This window comes from Lygodium microphyllum, chromosome 5, assembly GCF_053477565.2.
Source record: "Lygodium microphyllum isolate KBCC chromosome 5, Lygodium_microphyllum_v1.1.10, whole genome shotgun sequence".
Taxonomy (NCBI): domain Eukaryota; kingdom Viridiplantae; phylum Streptophyta; class Polypodiopsida; order Schizaeales; family Lygodiaceae; genus Lygodium; species Lygodium microphyllum.
The window spans coordinates 88,476,143-88,495,796 of NC_141139.1; the positions used below are offsets into that span (position 1 = coordinate 88,476,143).

At 41.0% G+C, this 19,654-nt stretch overlaps 1 protein-coding gene across 7 annotated transcripts in view; it reads right to left on the reverse strand.

Moving 5' to 3' along the window:
• Window positions 1-19,654, reverse strand: part of LOC148036106 (protein-tyrosine sulfotransferase-like) — an 88,791-nt gene that overhangs the window by 55,698 nt on the left and 13,439 nt on the right. For 6 of the 7 annotated variants that reach the window (XR_015690897.1, XM_087678095.1, XM_087678092.1 and 3 more), the window contains exons 5-6: window positions 9,864-10,007; window positions 9,451-9,555 (exon numbers count right to left, since the gene is read on the reverse strand). The exons of the other annotated variant lie outside the window; for it this stretch is intronic. Coding sequence is in view for 5 of the 6 variants with exons in the window: in XM_087678095.1 (XP_087534221.1) it covers window positions 9,451-9,555; window positions 9,864-10,007 (249 nt within the window). In the remaining variant the exon portion in view is untranslated. The remainder of the gene's footprint in view (window positions 1-9,450; window positions 9,556-9,863; window positions 10,008-19,654) is intronic. 7 annotated transcript variants of the gene reach the window in all.

Genomic DNA, 19,654 nt, shown 5'->3' on the forward strand with positions numbered 1-19,654 from the left:
CCACATCCAAAATCACCTCAACCACAGCTAAGGGCCTTCTACTCATTCCAAAGCTAAATCCACTCCCCATTCCCAAACCAACCTCGGCTCCTTCTAATAGTGATAATGCCACTCTAAGAAGGTTGAGAGGGGGTCTTCCCCAAGGAGGTAGCACTCTCCACCCCCTAGTATCTGTGTTCAACGATGGCTGGCCACAGGTGCAATGGATCCTAGATCTTCATCTTAGTCAATGCCTCATAACATCTCTAGCTGGTTTGGTAATTACCTACCCCCAAGCTAGTCTCTTAAAAGTCCCAAGTCATCCTTAAGATCTTAGACTAGCTTTCTTTAAGCTTAGCCATTCTTTTTGAAGTCTTACGCTGCACACTTTCTTCTTTCATTCAGTTTTGTTGCATCTCACTCTCACAACATCTAAAGCATCTATGAAACATCTAGTATGTCAATTTTTTTATTGATGCTTACATGTTGGGTTTGGTATTTCAATTTAGGACAACCTTTGCAAGCCCTACCTAGACTGAAGGTTTGGTTTTCCGGTTCCTGCCTTGGTGAATATTACCTCCATTAACATGGAGATGGAAATAGTATCAATTCTCTCAAGATCAAGTCTTGGGTGTTTTTTTCTAATCTTGACACCCGTCTTTCTTTCCTTTCAACTCAAGTATTTTTTATCATTTAACCATCATTTCCTACACTACTAGTTCGTTAACTTTTCATGACAAGTGGACTGCTATTGAAACCAGCCTCCCTTTCATGGATAGGTAGTAATTGCCTGACTACAACTTAGTTACACAATAACATTTATTACAAAACTAAGAAATACAAATTACCTCATAATCTTAGACAATGGACACCTTGTTGGTCCCAAAAATGGTGCCCCTTTCGGTATTTCTTTAACTGAATTAAAGAAGAAGTTGATGTACAATGGGATTTTCCCAATCCCTTTCGGTATTCCAACTCCCCTTGCTATCCAAAATGACCAACACGTCTTTAATCTAATTTACCCTTGATTCGGACAATTAGTTGGCCTTCACCGGCTTTGATGGAGATGGAAAATTCCCCAAACTCATTAATTTGCTGGTCCCTCCACTTGAAGTTGACTGAAAACAGCTTCACCCCTATTGAATCCAAGTCTTGGAGCTTCCAATTTCCAGCACACTTGCCCAAGCTACTGCTAAACCCTAATTTGTGCTGCAGATTAGGGTTTACAGCAAAGAAATCTGAAATTTCTCAGTCTCTAGTAATCTCAATGCGGTGATCTTCAAAGAAGGCCATAGAAAGGCTCGGAGATGAGAGAAAATGTTGAGGAGAGAGAAAATTCAAACTTTCTTTGTGAAGAATTAAAGAAAATCAATCATTTACTGCTGCTGCCCTATCTCAACAGACTGTAGATGTTGTCACCTGCTATTGGAAACCCTCTCCCCACTGTCACCTGCGATAAATGCTGCTGTTGTTAGCAGCCCAGATGCTGTCACCTGCAGTTTGCGGGTCCGTAAGAGCCATCACCTGCAACCAACCTGCTCTTTCTGGAAAGTGCAGGAAAAACAGTCCCATGATTCACAACAGCATAATGGTCACGTTTTTTCTCTTCTTCAACCTTCCACCAACCTTCATGGGCAAGTTTTCCAAATGGTAGCCTTCCCAAATGGTTTTCCAATATTATCCATGAATAAATATTAATATTTAGTCTTTAAATACCGAAAATTAATATAATAATTATTTTGGTGTCCAAAAAAATAATCTGAATGACGAATAATTAAATTGGCTAGAGCACTTCCATTCCCAAGTGTTTCTCTGTCATCTTTGATCATCAGATTGACATTAGGCACCATTAAACACCACTTCTCTAGTATCACCATAACTGACACTTATAGCCAAATGAATGACCTAGGCCAACAGTTGGCACCAAATACCACCAAGTACATGTGCAACATAACTTATAGCAACTTTTTCCCTTGACATCCCATGATTTCCTGGAGCCCCAAGCTCGTAAATTTACTCTTACCCTAGTTACACCTCACATGTGTAACATTTACTTAACCATGTCATTAAAAATTAATCCACATGTTAAGTGAGGTTTCAAAAATACATGTCCTCATGACAACTACCTTGGTGGTTGTGCCTTCATATCCTTGGCTCGCATCGAAGCCATCCCTTGAGGTCGAGTTTAAAGCATGTCTACGACACTTGGTCACCATTGGAGCCTCGTTGTCCCTAGATCGGGTGCAAGCACCTCTCAACAACCTTGGCAGCTGACTTTTCGCTCTTCCAAATGGGGAGGGTCAAGTCTTCCTCCTTCATTCATTCGATCTATTTGCATGGTGGATTGCTATCCTTGCGTTTTACTAACATGGAGCCATCTCCCAAGATTGAGATCCATACTTGCCTACACCACTGGGTCAGTATTGGAGCCATCTCCCGAGATTGAGTACAAGCAGGTTCCACATATCTAGATGGTTGATTCTCCTTTGGCTATTCTAGCTAAGGGGTATCAAATCTATCATCATCATTAGATTCATCATGGTTCTCAACACTATACAAAGGCCAATATATCACGCTCCTCTCCCTCCTTCAGTATCGACATCTTGTTAGCAATCATGTTTATCATGCCTTGTCATTTCTTGCCTGTGAGCCTCAATTTGAGTCAAACAAGGACTTTAGGAGCTCTGACCTATCTATCACTTGTTTTGACATAGAAGGTAGCTCATTCTAGAGCACTCCGTTTATTGCCTTTCAATGCATTTTCTCCTTGAGTTCAGACTTTCTGTACATTTCCTGGTAGTTTCTGCATTCAACAATCCATCTCACCTATCAGACATTGTTCACCCTTTCCAAGTATTTTTCTGAGATTTTTTGACATTTTACAAATATTAAATGCTAGTCGGCCATATTTTGGCCCCAAATTTTAGGTCCACCACATTTGGGGGTATTTGGCTATTTATAGCCTTTCCACTCAATCGCAAATCGTTCATCCATTTCTTCCTCCTTCCTTGGCAAGTGCACACTCCGACTTCATCGTCTTCCTCCGTCTCCGGTGCTACCGTCATCACTAGCTTGATCTAGTGTCCTCACTGACAGTGTGGGTTGTATGGAGCAACTAATCAATCCTCCTATATTCAACATTCTTTCCTTGTCAATACAGATTTCTTTCTTCTTTACTTGCAATCTCTCTCATTTCCTTTATCTCTATGTTCATGTTCCTTCTTCTATTGCATACTCACATGGTACCATCACCTAACAAAGAGATAGAGTTTATCTCTCGCCGAGAAGACCACCCCAAAGACTACCAGACAGCCTTACAACATCAGCGTTTTGCTGAAAACACAGCTTTCTTCAAGGCAACAACTTCTTTGTGTAGGCGGCAATATTTCTCCCCCAAGTGAATCCTCTACATTGACTTCCTTGTGATCTTGTAGCCATTTTCTCCAATTTCGGAGCTGTCTATTGCCCAAACGCAAATTTCTTTTGGGTATCTTGCACGATTTTAAAAATGTCTAACAACCAATTTCGTGGCTTTCATGATACCGATGAGTAGCCTTCTCAACACTCCTCCAAACAGCAAAGGAATTATCACATGGATCATCATGAAGAACTAAGGTCACATGGCCCATTTGTTCGGGAACCCTCTCCTCCTTGTTCTCTCCGTGTCTCATGAAAGGCCCGTTCTGCTCGCCTCTATATGCCATCCATGGCACCCTCTATTCACGTACCCGTACTCCCTTCTTTACCCAAAGAGGATGGACTTGATGGTTCAAACTACTCACGTTGGTCATGTAAGGTGAAGCGTATCCTTAATACCTTTGATCTTTGGGAGTTTATTACTCACCCTATTTCCCATCCAATGAAGGATCCTACCGATGGATCATCAATGGACCGTGCGGCCTTCTGGAGTGGCTCAACTCCAGAGCTTGATCTTTCCTCTTTATGAGCTCACAGGATTCTATCCTAGTGCATGTGCACAAATTGCAAAAAGCACTGGAAGTGTGGACAAAGCTTGCTTCTTTGTACCATCAGAAGATATTTGCCCACCGGATTACTCTCAAGAAGAAATTACAAATGCTTGTTGTTGAGGATTCTCCTTCCATGAAGGATCATATCAATAGGTTGCAGGATATGCGGGATGAGCTTGTGTCCCTTGGCAAGATGATCTCTTCAAACGATATGGCTATGATTCTTTTGACTCAGCTACCATTTCCCCGGTTTGATGTCTTCTACACCAGCCTTCTTACATCGAGGACCCGTGAGAAGCTTCTATGAGAGGAGCTTGCCCCACTTGTTTTGGAGCATGACGAGCACGCCAAAGAGTTTACCAAAGGATCCACCACCTCCACCAAAGCTTTTGTTGCACCTTCATCGGGAAGGGGGGGGTGTTTGGGGGAGGGAGGGCAAGAAGAAGAAAGGGAAGTCTAAAGCTAAACGAGAAGAGAGTTCTTCAAGCTCCGACTCCGATTCAAATAAGCCTAAATGCCAATATTGTGGGAAGGGGGCACATCCAAAGGAGAAATGTTATGTTGGAAGTACCTGTGAGAGTACGCAATGGACAGAGGAAAGTGAACACGGAGAGAAGGAGACAAAGAGAACGTAGGAGAGAGAAGGAACAATGTGACTTCAATGGGCTGAAGGCACAAGACTGCAACAGTCAGCCCTAACACGCAGCTCTACGTATCAATGTGGACACCAGATGGTAGTAGGGGGATGAGAGAATGAGGAGGGCTGACTGATTGTGAAGGATCAATGATGGATCGAAAAGATTGATGGAGATGGGGAGTATCCGAGGTAGGAAGGGAGAAATGGATGCGGGGAAGGAATGCTGACTGAAAGCACAAGCTGTAAGCTCTGTAAATGATGATCTGAGAACCCAAAAGGGTTTCCCAGCCCAAAACAAAGATGGATCCACCATACGCAGCAATAGGGAAGTCTAGCCACCAGATAAACAGGCTGTCCAGCCTGCAGACGGGGTTACGCAGAGTGCTGAGGTGCTGTCCAGGTGAGGGGAAGACCCTCAGCAGGAAGACGCAACAAACACAGAGGTCTACCATCTGTCAGCCTGGAATGGGGTCGCCCTATCTGCAGAAGTAACTGCCTGGCCTGGAAATAATGTATCCTGCACAAAAGGCGAATTTGGCTGTCTGTAAACAGGCCACCCAGGCTAGGATGCCACCCAGCTCAGGGGCAGACTCCAAGCTGTTAAACGCAGGAAGTACACGTGGCTTTCCACCTGAAAATGAGGTGCCTGCTCCTTGAAATGGGCCACCTGCACCTACAAAGGATCTGCCAGCAGTTAGGAGCTGCCGCCTGCCTGTAAATAGCACTGGACTAAAGGGCAGCCTGCAAAACGCAGATCTGCAGACTAGGAAATAGGCTGCCCACCCTATCAAAAGGCTTCCCAACAATGGATGAGGCAAAACACAGATGTGCTGCCCCCAAAGTTGGCGATGAAGATGACTGGAACCGGGAACAAAGTGCTCCTCTTCAGGATCTCCAGCTCCCATGTGTGGCTCTAATACCATGTGAGAGTGTGCAACGGAAAGAGGAAAGTGAACACAAAGAGAAGAAGGAGATAGAGAGGATGCAAGAGAGAGAAGGAACAATGTGACTGCAATGGCTGAAGGTACAAGGCTGCAACGGTCAGCCCCAACACGCAGCTCTATGCATCAGGGTGGGCACCAGACGGTAGCAAGGGGATGAGAGAATGAAGGCTTGCTGATCACAAAGGATCAATGATGGATCATAGATAATAAAAGTGGGAGGGCAGGCTACCTATATATAGACGAAAAAGAGGGAAAACCCTAAATGTGATCAAACCCCTAAAAAATAGCCGAAAGTGCACAAAAAGAAATGCACTAATGTGCCATCCATCTAAAGTGTCTAAAACACATAAAATGACAAAAAAATACAATGTCAGAGCTCCTAATGTCCTCATTTGACTCAAACTGAGGCTCATAGGCAAGAGATGACCACACAAGACACACGACTGCTAACAGTACCCTCACCTTCATCTAGGAGCGAAGGATGGAGCTAAAACATCTGAGCCTTCTACCTCTACTCCAATGGTTACCCGTGAGTCAATGTTCCTTCATATTGTTGACTTGGAGAAGCCTTCTTCAATGGTTGCCTCATCTTCTGAGAGGCCTTGGCTGGTTGATAGTGAAGCTTCTAGTCATATGACCCCATAAGGTGATTTATTGCAAGATCTATGTCCTTCTAAGGGGTCAATCACTGTTGGTGATATTGTATCAGTGCCTATTTGTGGTGTTGACACTTTGTCTTTGTTTCCCAATAGCACTTCAAGCTCCCTTTCACAAGCCCTTTATTTTCCGGACTTGGGCTTTCCACTCCTCTCAATTTATGGCCTTACTAGGCTTGGTACCCAAGTTGTCTTCACCGAGCAAGCCGTTGTATTGAGGATTCTTCTACAATGATTGTTATCACGACAGGTTGACAAGAGAGCGGGCTTTACTGGCTCCATTCCCCTTCTCTTATCCAAGGTCCTTCAAGGCAGTTGTCTATTGATACACCCGTTCCCACTTGTGCACCATCTATTCCACAAGTTCCTTCCCCATCCCCCAGGGCCCACCCTCTCCTCCGATGGTTCCCTCGTGCCCCTCAACCCTTTTAGAGGGGGACGATCTCAGTGATGCAATTGTAGATTCCCTAGCCCCTAGTGTTTTAGAGGGGGTTTCCCTGGATCATGAGGAGCTTCTTCATCAGCACTCTACATTGATAGACTTCACCGACATTGGCATTCCTCTTGCCACCCCATGATTTGTTTCTTCTAGGCCTTCTGCTACATCCAAGATCTGAGAGGGGATGTTAGCAATCATGTTTGTCATGCCTTGTCATCTCATGCTTATGAGCCTCAATCTTAGTCAAGAGTCAGACGAGGACTTTAGGAAATCTGACCTATCTATCACTTGTTTTGACGGAGGAGGTAGCTCATTCTAGAGCACTCAGTTTATTGCCTTTCAATGCATTTTCTCCTTCAGTCGGGATTTTGTGCACATTTCCCGAGCAGTTTCTGCATTTGACAATCTATCTCACTTGTTGGACATTGTCTACCCTTTCCAAGATGTTTCTGATATGTTCTTGCATTTTACCAGCATTAAGTGCTAGTCGGCCATACTTTGATCCCAGATTTCAGATCAGTCAAATTTGGGGATATTTGACTATTTATAGACTTTCCCACTCAGTTGACAAATCATTCATTCTATCTTCCTCCCTCCTTGGTAGGTGCACACTTTGACTCCGTCATCTTCCTCCATCTCCACTGTCGCCCTCATCACCAACCTAATTTGGTGCCCTCACGAATACTATGAGCTGCGTGCAAGGATTGATCGGTCCTCCTCCTGTATTCAACATTATTTCCTTGTTTAGTGCAGATTTCTTTGTTCTTTTCTTGCAATCTCCCTCTATTCATTTGTCTCTCTATTCGTGTTCCTTCTACTGTTGCACTCACACACATCCATGGTTGAGAGAGGGTTTCTACCTTTTCTTAGTATTTTACAAGTTTTGGCATTTGTTCTCAACATCAATCTCCCTTTCCTATTGTATCTCCCTTTGAATTGCATGATCATCATTATCTTTGTAAAAGGATGCTTGAGCAAGTGAATAATTTCCCAAAAGGGACACTATCCAAGTGGAACTTACTACATGCACATTTTCATCATGCAATATCACTCTTTACATCTCTCTCGTTGTGTAGAGCATCTCAGAGGATAGCTTGAGTTGCTTCCACCAAAGGTTCCTTTACCACCACACCTCTATACTTCTTCACCCTTTTTCCTTGTCATCAACAGCCATGAGTGGTCGAGATAGCTTATTTAATTTCTGATATGTTGGGTCTAACCATCCCTTTTCATTCTCCCCCTGGGGCACAATTACTTAATAGGACAAAAACCTTATATCAAACCCTCTTTTTTTTAAAGTTCAATGTGGTTCCATCCGCCTTTATGGATCATAGTAGGCCACTGCATAGCCAACAAGCACCCTTTGTCTAATGCCTTGGCCTCTCTAGGATGATCACTCGGGCTTTCTTAGTAAGATAACTATCGCCTCTATAGTCTTGGTAGGCCATTGGGCAACCAACGTACATCCTTTATCTGATGCCTTGGTTGCTTTGGGGTGGGATGCATTGGGGTAAAAATGGGCTTGAGCTTTTCTTCCAGTCCCTTTCTAGTCCCAGTTTTAGGCTTGAGAGGGGGTGTTGACCTAAAAATGCATTACAAACTGATTCTTTTAAACATCCCCAAAACTTACATATTATGAAATTTCATTAAAAAGAAATGTATTCCTAGAGAGCTTTTCTATCCCATAAGCAAAACCCTAATTTTGGACAATCCTTCTACATCTATAATAGACAAGCCACCCACCATTCAACCTATCCTTGTTTTGCAGGTTACACCAATCCACAACCTCTCTACTATTATTGGGTGCCCTATTTCCAGCTTGCAGCTCACCTCGAGTGGCTGTCCAACCTCACGCAACTGCTGCCATGTCATCACACCATCTATTGTCCAGCCATCATCGAACTAAAAAGGGAGGTAGAATTCCTTTGTGTGTAATCTATGACAAAGCTAGTATGCAATTGCAAGTTATGCGTGAGTTTTATGAAAGTGCATGGGTTGGTCATAGAGGAGTATGTGCTACTTATGTGCAATGTCCCTATTACTTAGTTTATTTTAATAAACAATGTGCATATACATTCCAAAAATTAATTTATGTTGAAAACAAAATGGTAAAGATTGCACATTTTTAAAACTAGCTCTAACTATGAAAATAATTCATGAGGTATTATATTCCAGTTCATGAAAGGAAGGCTTGGAAAACCCTCCCAAGACAAGCTCAGCTATCACTCTGCTATTATCAGCTCTAGTTGCCATTGTTTCAATGGAATAAGTAACTTGCCTCATAGCAACTAAGGACCCAATTGTGGTGTCTACTACACACATAATGCCACAAACTATCACACAACATATGCAACTAGGGAATCCGCTCCTTGTTGATGGTGGAACTTAAATAGTCATCATCCAAAGCATCTAGGCCCCTCTTTCAAGGAATTAAAACACCAACCATCATATAATCATGAGTACTATCAAATAAAATCACCTATTGTTCACACATGCTAGAGAGATGTATTTGGCATCTACATGGAGACAACTAAAGGGTCTCGTTGCAATCCTTGAAGTTGACTTGAAAGCAATAGATGCCTCTTGCACCATGCAATTTAGCAAGCACTAAAAAAGGAGAGTATGTGTGTGTGACGAGTTCAAAGCATGAATCTTATTACATGCTTTGTGTCAATATTTGTCAACAAAAACAATGGATAAGAGGGCTTTCAAATGTGAAATGTTATAACAGGTAAAACACATATGAATAGCTAACTCTCAAACACCTAAAGACCCTGCAAGTGCTCAAATTAAACTTTAAGTTTTGTATTTATTAAAGATCTACTACCTTAGCCACCTCTAGCACATGAATACCAAGGCCCGTATGTTGTTCTATACACGAGCGTAAGCTTTTCGCATCATTGAGAAAAGAATTATTTGCCAATCCTGCAATCTGTAATTTGGGCACATGAGATCATTGTATAAGTACATATGTACATGCATGCATCAACCTACATGCCTACATACATAAATAAACATGTGCATGAATACATAAATACATACACATCCATCCATCCATCTGAATTGGGGACATGAGATCATTTTCTAAGTTGCACACATACATTAGTGTGTGTCCACCTACCTGCCAACGTACATGCATGCATATGAATATACATACTACATTCTTAAATACATATTGCATGCATACATGCATGCATACATACATACATACCATAAATTGGCAAAGGGAGAAATAAGAACCTGAAATGTAGCTCCATTATGAACCAGCTCAAACACTTCTTTATGTTGAATGAATTCATGGAGGGGCATTGTGATTGCAGAAATATTGTAAAAGGTCTGAATTTCGCGAGGTATGACCATCATTCCAACATTCCTTTCATCACGCTACTACAGCACCGGTCCACACTTAGAATAAGAACTAATTATTGTTGAATTCCACATAGCATTCAGAAAATCAGGCTCTTATGAAGGTGAGCAAACACAAAAATATTAGTAAAGTGATGAAATTCGCTTTACTTATTTGAGGCAATCAAAAGAAAACAACTCTTTATTCTAAGAACTGAGTCTTACAAATGGAATCATCTTGGATTCTAATATTTTAATGATCAAATAAACATCTACATACAGCACCAAAAGAAATAAACTCAAACTTGGTGAGGGGAAGATCTACACGATAAGAGGCACAAAAGCAAGGCACTATGGTAGGACCCACTCTCCTCGCTAGAAACAAACACTATTTCCCACTCACATTGATGTAAAGAAATACTCATCTACAGATAGCAAACACAATCATATGACAAAACACAGATTGATAAAAGAACTCACTAGGGTTGAGGTAACTCAGAGACAATGAACATAGAAGATGAATCAAGAATAATGAATAAATGCAATGCTCAATGCAAAAAGCACACTATGCAAGGTGAATACTTAACCTCAAACTCCTATGTCTCTAAGACCGGGGTAGATGTCAAAGTGCAGCAAATGCGGAAGCATATGACCAAACTGAAAGAAAATAAACACAAAGAGTAAAGGGAGAGACAAACAGACAATAGAACATAGAAATCTGCAGTGAATGAATGCTGAAATGAAGAAGGTAGATGTGTAAAAGGACTATCGAGGGTATCTCCACTATAGATGATCTCTCTCTCCACCAAAAAAACAAGTGGATATAACCAAAGGCTAGCCAGCCTATAAATAGGCAATAAAATAATCAAGAAAATGATCAGATAACTGGCCAACTGCTGCATAACGCAATTGCAGCAATTAAATAATGAATAAAATGTTGCACAATAAATGCCTATGCCATGTGGCATCCTCATAGCATGTGTGGCCTGTTTGACTACTCGGAAATGCTTAAAAACACCTAACAACTGCATGAAACTGTCCAACCTATACCCATGAGATGCATAATTGTGCCCGAGAGTGCTAACTATACAATAGTACACTACCTATGCCTCTGTCCAAGGGATGGCTGAATCTCTAACACCCCCTCTCAAATCCTGGATGTGGCATAAAGCTCAAGGATCTGGAGTGTTGTCGAAGAACAATTTAAAGAAGAGACTTCACAAATAGATCGGCCAAGTTATCCTCTATCTTGCAATACACCACATCAATGGTCTCATCCAAAATCTTCTCCCAAATGAAATGGCATTGAATCTCGATGTGCTTCGACCTAGCATGGAATATGGGATTCCGTGCGAAAACAATGCAACTCTCATTGTCACAATGGAGTGTTACGTTTAGTAGGCCTTGTTTGAGGACAACTAGGCTCTTCTAGCAACCTTTGAAGCCACAGTGTCTCACATGTGGTAGAAGATGTTGCTCTATACTCCGCCTTTGTAAATGATAGGGCAATTGTGGGATACTTCTTACTACTCCAAGAGAGAGAGCACCTACACCCAAAGTAAAGTATTATCCTATCATTGATCTCTTGCAGTCAACATCTCCAGCCCAATCTGAATCCACCAATTTGAATCCATCCAAGCTCCAGCCTTGTAGAAAAAAGAATGAATCTCCTGTGCCTACTAGATAATAAATACATAGAACGAGGGTCCCTCTCATGAACTGCAAAATCCTTACCACAACCTTCCAATGAACCAGCTTGGGTTCACTTGTGAGCCTTGTAAGCAAACCTACAAGAAAATACAAATCAATCCGAGTACTTAAAAGCCATATCAATAACCCAATCAATTGCCTGTAGCAGGTAGCGTCCGCCGTCTAGAAATTTGCATGGACCATAGCCTTCTAATTTGGATCCATGGGAGTAGTAATAGCCTTATATCCCTCAATCTCAAAAGTAGTCAAAGCTACTACACATACTGCTACTAGGAGGTGAAAATACCCCTCAAAGTCTTACCAAATCTCATGATCTAGAAAGAAGTGGAAAAGGCCCATATCCCTCATCTCGAACATTTCTATAGTGCTTATCCATAGTTGCATGAATCCTTTTGCAACGAGCCGTGTCTTGTGCTTATCCATATCCCTCATCTCGAACATTTCTATAGTTGCATGAGTCCATTTGCAACAAGCCACACCTTGTGCTTATCCATAGTGCCATCATTATGGTATTTGGGCTTAAAGATCCACTCGACTCCAATCACCTTTCTATAAATGAGGCAAGGTGCAAGATACCAAGTGTCATTCCACTCAAGGACACCCAACACCTGCTCCATAGCCTTCTTCCAATGTTGTTACTGCAAAGCCTCCTTCACAAAGGTGGGCTCCTTATCTTGTATGGCATGAGATATCAAACAATAGTTAGCATACACGAGCTCAATGGAATGTGCCTAGTTCCTCCAAGATTGCCGCAGGCCATCCTACGATGATTGCAACTCCTCAAGAACTCCCTTAATCACTTCACCATAGAGTGTATCACATGCCAACAAGGAGGAGACCAATACTCCCCTTACCGCTCTGTCTCTAATGAAGTTTTTGGAATATCTATCAATGCCAACGCAACCGGTGAATCTAGTGGTGAAGCAAGTTTCTCATCCATTGACAGTGGAGCCTCAAGAGACATAGGCTCCAAAGGCACTAACTCATGTGTCCAACTATCACTCAGATCTCCAAGGACGAGATAGTCAACACCCCCCTCTATAGGTGGAAACTCCACGAACCAAACATCTCAATTCGTGTATACCTCCTATGGAACGGAATCATAAGCATGTATCCCTAGGATTGCAAGCTATAACCCATGAACACCTATCTTTTGGAAGCCAGCTCAAACTTATCTCTCTATTTCTTCGGGATGTGAACATAGCATCACCCCCAAACACTCTAAAATATGAGACATCCAGATTTTGTCCAAAGTACGCCTGAAAAGGGGCCATATTTGCCACAACCAATGTAGGCAATCAATTAAGGATGTGGACAATAATGGCCATTGCTTTGGCCCATTGACATTGAGGTATCTATCAATGCTCCGCCACAGTTCGTGCCATCTCAATCACATTCCAATTCTTCTACTCCAATATCACATTATCCTAAGGAGTGTTTATGTTGGCAAACTCTTGCTAAATGCCACGATCTACACAAAACCTAGCTAGCTCGTTGGAGACAAACTCCCCTCCTTTGTCAAAACGCAAGGACTTGAGTTTTCTACCAAACTTGTTGTCCTCGAAGATTAACCAATCCTTAAAGTGTGAGAATGCTTTAGACTTCAACTCCAAGAAATGTGCCCAAGTCATCCTACTAACATCATCAACAACTAGTATAAAGAATAAACCCCCCTTAAGGGACTCTCTCCTCATCAGTCCATATAGGTCTATCGAAGCAAGCTTCAAGGACCATAGTTGACAAGAAATCCGTTTCATAAGGTAAGGAAACTTGTTTCATACCTAGGCATTTCATAAACGTATGAAACACCTATTTTCAACTTTCACAAATGCCATACGCTAAATGTCTTGGGACTTTGTAATCATCATTTATCATGGATTTACTCCTAATGATTGCATATATTGATGGCTCCTTTTACAACTAAAGTTGATGTTGGGTATGGATAGTGGACCATGATGCATGTAAATATTAATGCTATGATGAATGTTCATTTGCATTGTATAGAATAATGAATAATGTCAATCTGTGTTTTCTACATCATACAATATGTGTATATAAACTTTCATCTTTCTAATAGCTCGAATAAAATCCGTTTCTTACATTTTACAAAACTCGTATGAAACCCATTTGATACCTCCCATTTCATAAACCCTTGGCAACTATGCCAAGGACTCCTTAGCCCTACTTGAAGCCTTGTTGGAAATCACATCTCTATGCTACTTGCCACAAATGCAAAACATACACCTGGGTTCTAGCAATCCATGCACAAGCTGACCACAAGCTACCTTTCAAAAGTACTCGTAGATGATATGGCCAAATATCATGAGGACATGTATTTTTGAAATCTCACTTAACATGTGGATTTATTTTTATCACATGGTTAAGTAAATGTTGCACATGTGAGGTGTAACTGGAATTAGAATAAATTTACAAGCCCGGGACCCGAGGAAATCACGAGATATCAAAGGCAAAAGTTGCTATAAGTTATGACGCACGGATACTCAGTGGTATCTAGTGCCAGTTGTTGGCCTAGGTCATTCATTTGGCCATAAGAGTTAATTGGTGACACTAGAGAAGTGGCATTTAATGGTACCTAATGCCAATCTGATGGTCAAAAATAACGCAAAGACACTCGAGAATGGAAGTTGCCTAGCCAATTTAATTATTGGCCAAGCAAATTTCTCTGCTGTAAATCCTAATTTACAGAAGAAATTAGGGTTTAACAATAGCCTTGGGAAGCGTGGCAAAAATTGGAAGCTCCAAGACTTGGATTCAACAAGGCTGAAGCTGTTTTTAGCCTATTCAAGTGGAGGGACCAGCAAATAATTGAATTTGGAGTATTTTCCATCTCCATCAAAGCGAGTGAAGGCCAATTGATTGCCCGAATCAAGGGGCAAATCAGATAAAAGACTTGCTAGTGATTTTGAACAGCAAGGGGAGTTGGAATACCGAAAGGGATTGGGAGAATCCCATTGTAAATCAACTTCTTTTTCAATAAAGCTAAAGAAATACCGAAAGGGGCGCCAATTTTGGGGCCAATCGGGTATGCATTGTCCAAGATCAATAGGTAAATTTGTATTTTCAAATTTGCATTAATTGTTTGCTGCTGTAATAAGTTGTAATCAGGGATTTACCACCCATCCACGGAAGGAAGGTTGGTTACGGACTATCATTTGCAAGTTTAGCAAGCAAGCCCATTTCATTCCGATGAGGAAGAAAATAAAGCCTGATCATATGGTACAATTGTTTTTGCAACACATATTTAAGTATCATGATATGGCAGAGTTGATCATTACAAATCGAGACCCCCGGATTACCAATTTAATTTGGAATGGGTTGTTTGAGAATATGGGTACCACGCTGAAATTCGCATCATCCTTCCATTCACAGACAGATTGTTAGTCTGAGGAAGCGAATTCCACAGTGTTAGATCTTCTAAGATGCTATGTTTTAGACCACAAGACGCAGTGGGAGTAGTATTTGCCCTTGGTTGAATTTGCGTACAACAACACAATGCATAGTTCTACGAGCAAAGCTCCATTTGAGGTGGTTGAGAGTGGCAAGAAGGTACCACCTATTCAACAAACTAAGGATAAGATCTTTGAGACTGATCGTTTTGTGGAAAACTTGGATGTAGCCTATGCAAAAAATATGCACTTCAGAAGTCAAGAAAAGCGAAAGAGGGCAGCTGATCGCCACAGACGTGCTTTGCAATTTGCAGAGGGTGATTATATATTGATGCGCTTTGAAAAAGCAAGGCTGAAAAAGATGAAAGGAAGAGAAAGATTGTATCCAAAGTTGAGTATGAGATACTATGGGTCCTTCCAAGTGTTGGAGAAGATCAATGATGTAGCATATCGGTTGAAATTACCTCCACATTGGTTGATACACAATGTCTTTCATGTTAGTTTGTTGAGGCCTTTTCATGCCAAAGAATATGTCTGCTAAAATTTAGCCTGAGATTGAGAAGCTGGATGAGATTTTGGTGCCCAAGAAGATTTTGGCACATAAGGAAAGAAAGGTCAAAGGTAAAGTTTCCAAGAGGTAGTTATTGAAATTTCAAAATTACTCACCAATGGATGCCAAATGGATGGAGGAGGATGACTTGCCAGACCATCCTCAATTGCTGCAACTTCACCTAGATGCCTTTTAGTTAGAGCCGACTTTAGTTTGAGCTCCGTCAGGTTCAGCAAAGCAAGGATCCGGAGTATTGCCTGATACTCAAGGGGGAGGTAGCACTTCCACTCCTCCAGTTTTGAACAACTCTAACATAGAGTGGATCTCGGATGTATTTAACATGCATCCAAGGTACTGAACTGATAGTATGTTTGCTATGAGGTCATTATTTAGTGTACTAGTCACTGTGAGATGTATGCAGATGAGTATGAGTTTCACCTGGGCACTAGAACTATGCTTTTGCATCAGCTTATGATCAGTTTCAGCTTAGTTTTTTATTAGCTTGAGAACCATTTATGGTCACTTTTGGGATCAATTTTGCATCGGTTTTTGCATTGATTGCAGGTTAAATTTTGCAATGAGTTTGTGATGAGTTTGGGGTCACTTTATGATCAGATTATACTCAATTTTCAATGGTTTATATTTGGTTCCATGGACAACAACATATGTTATGATACCATTGATGTTTTAGCCATGGTTTATGCTTGGTTATGCTATGCTATGGTTTGGTTTTACCAGATGAGTTGAGCTCGTGAGAAATAGACACGTCACATGATAATCTAGCAATGTTTTTAAGATTCTTTGTGAGCCTTATGTTATGTTATGATTGGCTGGTAATTTTCAACATGTGTTGGGCATATGGATGGTTGAGCAACAATGCGCAATGTTGTGTTAACTATAATGCCTTGTGGAAATTCCAATCTATTTTTTTGCTTTTGATGCATCTAGCAGTGCAATTGAGGACAATTGCAAGGATTTTAAGGGGGAAGATAGTCATGAAAACGTGTATTTTTAAAACCTCACTTAACATGTGGATTAATTTTTAATCACATGGTTAAGTAAATATTGCACATGTGAGGTGTAACTGGGATTAACCTCATCATTCATTTGGCCACAGGTGTCAGTTGGTGACACTAGAGAAGTCACATTTAATGGTACCTAATGCCACTCTGATGGTCAAAGATGGTGCAAAGACACTCAGGAATTAAAGTTGCCTAGCCAATTTAATTATTGGCCTGTCAGATTATTTTTTAGGGCATCAAAATAATTATTAGATTAATTTTTAATATTTAAAGACTAAAATTAAATATTATATTATGAATAATGCTGGAAAAACCATTTGGGAAGGCTGCCACTTGTCAAAAATGCCCATGCAAGACTGAAAAAAATCTTTAGAGGCTACAAAGAGACATTTTTAATGTATTTACTTTACAAGAGAGGGAGGAGATATTGTTGGTCTGATTTGCAACCATTGGAGAACCTTTTGAGGCGACTAGGGGCAGGAGAAGACCAACCAATAGCAAGTAACAGCATCTACAGGCTGTTGAGATAGAGCAACAAAAAGGCTATTGAGACAGGGCAGCAGTAGTAAATGACTGATTTTCTTCAGTTCTTTGCATCTACATGCTTAATAGAGTAGCATCAAGAAATGACTTATTTTCTTCAGTTATTTGCATCTACAAGCTGTTGAGACAGGGCAGCACCAATAAATGACAAATTTTCTTAAGTTCTTTGTGAAGAAAGTCTGAATTTTCTCTCTTCTCAATATTCTCTCTCATCTCCTAACCTTGCTCCAAAGATCACAGCATTGAGATCACTAGAGGCTAAGAAATTTTAGATTTCTCTCCTGTGAATCCTAATCTATAGCAGAATAAGGGTTTAGCAATATCCTCGAGAAGCATGCCAAAAATTGGAAGCTCCAAGGCTTGGATTCAAAAGGGTTGAAGATGTTTTTAGTCAAATTCAAGTAGAGGGACCAGCAAAACAATGAATTTGGTGCATTTTCCATCTCTATCAAAGCGGGTGAAGGCCAATTAACTGTACGAGTCAAGGGGCGAATCAAGTTTAGTCGGTTGTTTTGGACGGCAAGGGGAGTTGCAATACCGAAAGGGATTGGGAGAATCCCATCGTACATCAACTTTTTTTTCAATTAAGTTAAATAACGAAGGGGGTGTCAATTTTGGGACCAACAAGGTGTCCATTGTCCAAGATTGTAAGTTAATTCACATTTCTCAGTTTTGTAATAAATATTACTGCTATAAGTAAGTTGTAATTAGGGAATTACCACCCATCCATGGAAGGAAGGCTGGTTTCACCAAACCAAGTATGCCATAGCTCAATCTAAGTCTCTGATAAGAGAAGAAGAGACGTGAAGGCAGATGAAGTCTACATCTTGTAGACTCCATTCTCTTCATCATCTACACAAAGAACCTACCAAGAATCTCCATCAAAAACTCAAAAAGACTCCTTATCAAACTCAACCATAAGACCAAGAGTATGAACCTTGCTTGTTGAAAGATGATATCCCAAATTTAGCATAGAAAACCTTCGATGTATGAGCACTACCTTACCCATCTGAAATCAGTTGCATATCACATTTGTGTTTCATAGAAACCAAAGAGCTATCACCAATGAGAATTTTGTGAGAGGTTGAGAGGATCAAAGCTCAACTGAGAGTGCAGTAGACAATGTGGAGAGTGAAGCACGACACCCAATGCAATAGATTGAAAGAGTGTCAACTGAAAGTATAAAGTACAACTCTTAAACCTTAGGGTTGTAGGAGGTATTCACACCCGAACATGATAAGTGTCCGTAAGTGTGTAATATAAGCACATACGAAAGAAGAGAATAAGTCTAGGGGGAAAAACCTCTCATACCAAGAGTAAAAAGTGCCCCAATGTCCTACTGATCACCGACACTCCTTTGTGAGCGTAGGCGTGAGTGAAACACAACAAACCCCCCTGGAGGGAAGAGTGATCAAAAGTACAAGGATCATCCACCACCAAAAGAGATCAAATTTAAAGCATTGCGAAATGCTTCAAATTTGTCACGAGGAAGAGCTTTGCTGAAGATGTCTGCCACATTACTAGTGGTAGGACAATAGACAAGGTTGATATCACCTGCATGTAGCCTCTCTGACAAAGTGATAATGTATCTCAATGTGTTTCGTGCGTGCATGAAACACTGGGTTCCATGCCACTGCAATGGCACTCTCACTGTCAGTAAACAAAGGAGTAGGCTCCGTAACAGATACATCTAGATCAACTAGCAAGCGTCTAATCCATACACATTCAACTGTGGTAGTGAAAGTCACCTTGTATTCAGCTTCACATGACAATGTGGCAACAGTGGATTCTTTCTTGCTAAGCCAAGATATGCAAGATGAGCCGAGAAAGAAACAATTGCCACTAGTCGAGTGACGTGAATCATAATCACCAGCCCGATCAGAATCACTATAAGCATGTAACTGCAATGGTTCCCCCTTGGCATAAAGCAATTCAAGCGATCTAGTAACCTGCAGGTAACGAAAGACACGCTTAACAGCTTGCCAATGTTATATGCGTGGCTGATGCATATATCAGCTCGAGGCTAAAACTATAAACTGTATGTCCAGCCTAGTGTTGCATAGGTAAACAAGGCATCCAACTGCTAGATCATATGTGTATATATTAAACAAATCACTGTCATCATGTAATGACAACTTTAGTCCAGGTTCCATTCATATACAGACTAGCTTGCAATCATGTAAGCCAAACTTCTCAAGAAGTTTACCAATGTATCTTGACTGTGATAAGCCAATACCTCTAGCATCATGTATGAACTGAATGCCCAAGTAATAATGCAAAGACCCCAAGTCTGACATCTCAAAGGTTTGCTGCAAATTTTGTTTAAATGCTGAAATCTGATCAACATGTGTCCCTGTAAGCAATAGGTCATCAACATATACTTCCTCATATACTTCCTCATATAGTTCCTCATGTAAAAATGCAGTTTTAATATCTAAAGTTACTGTTTTAAAA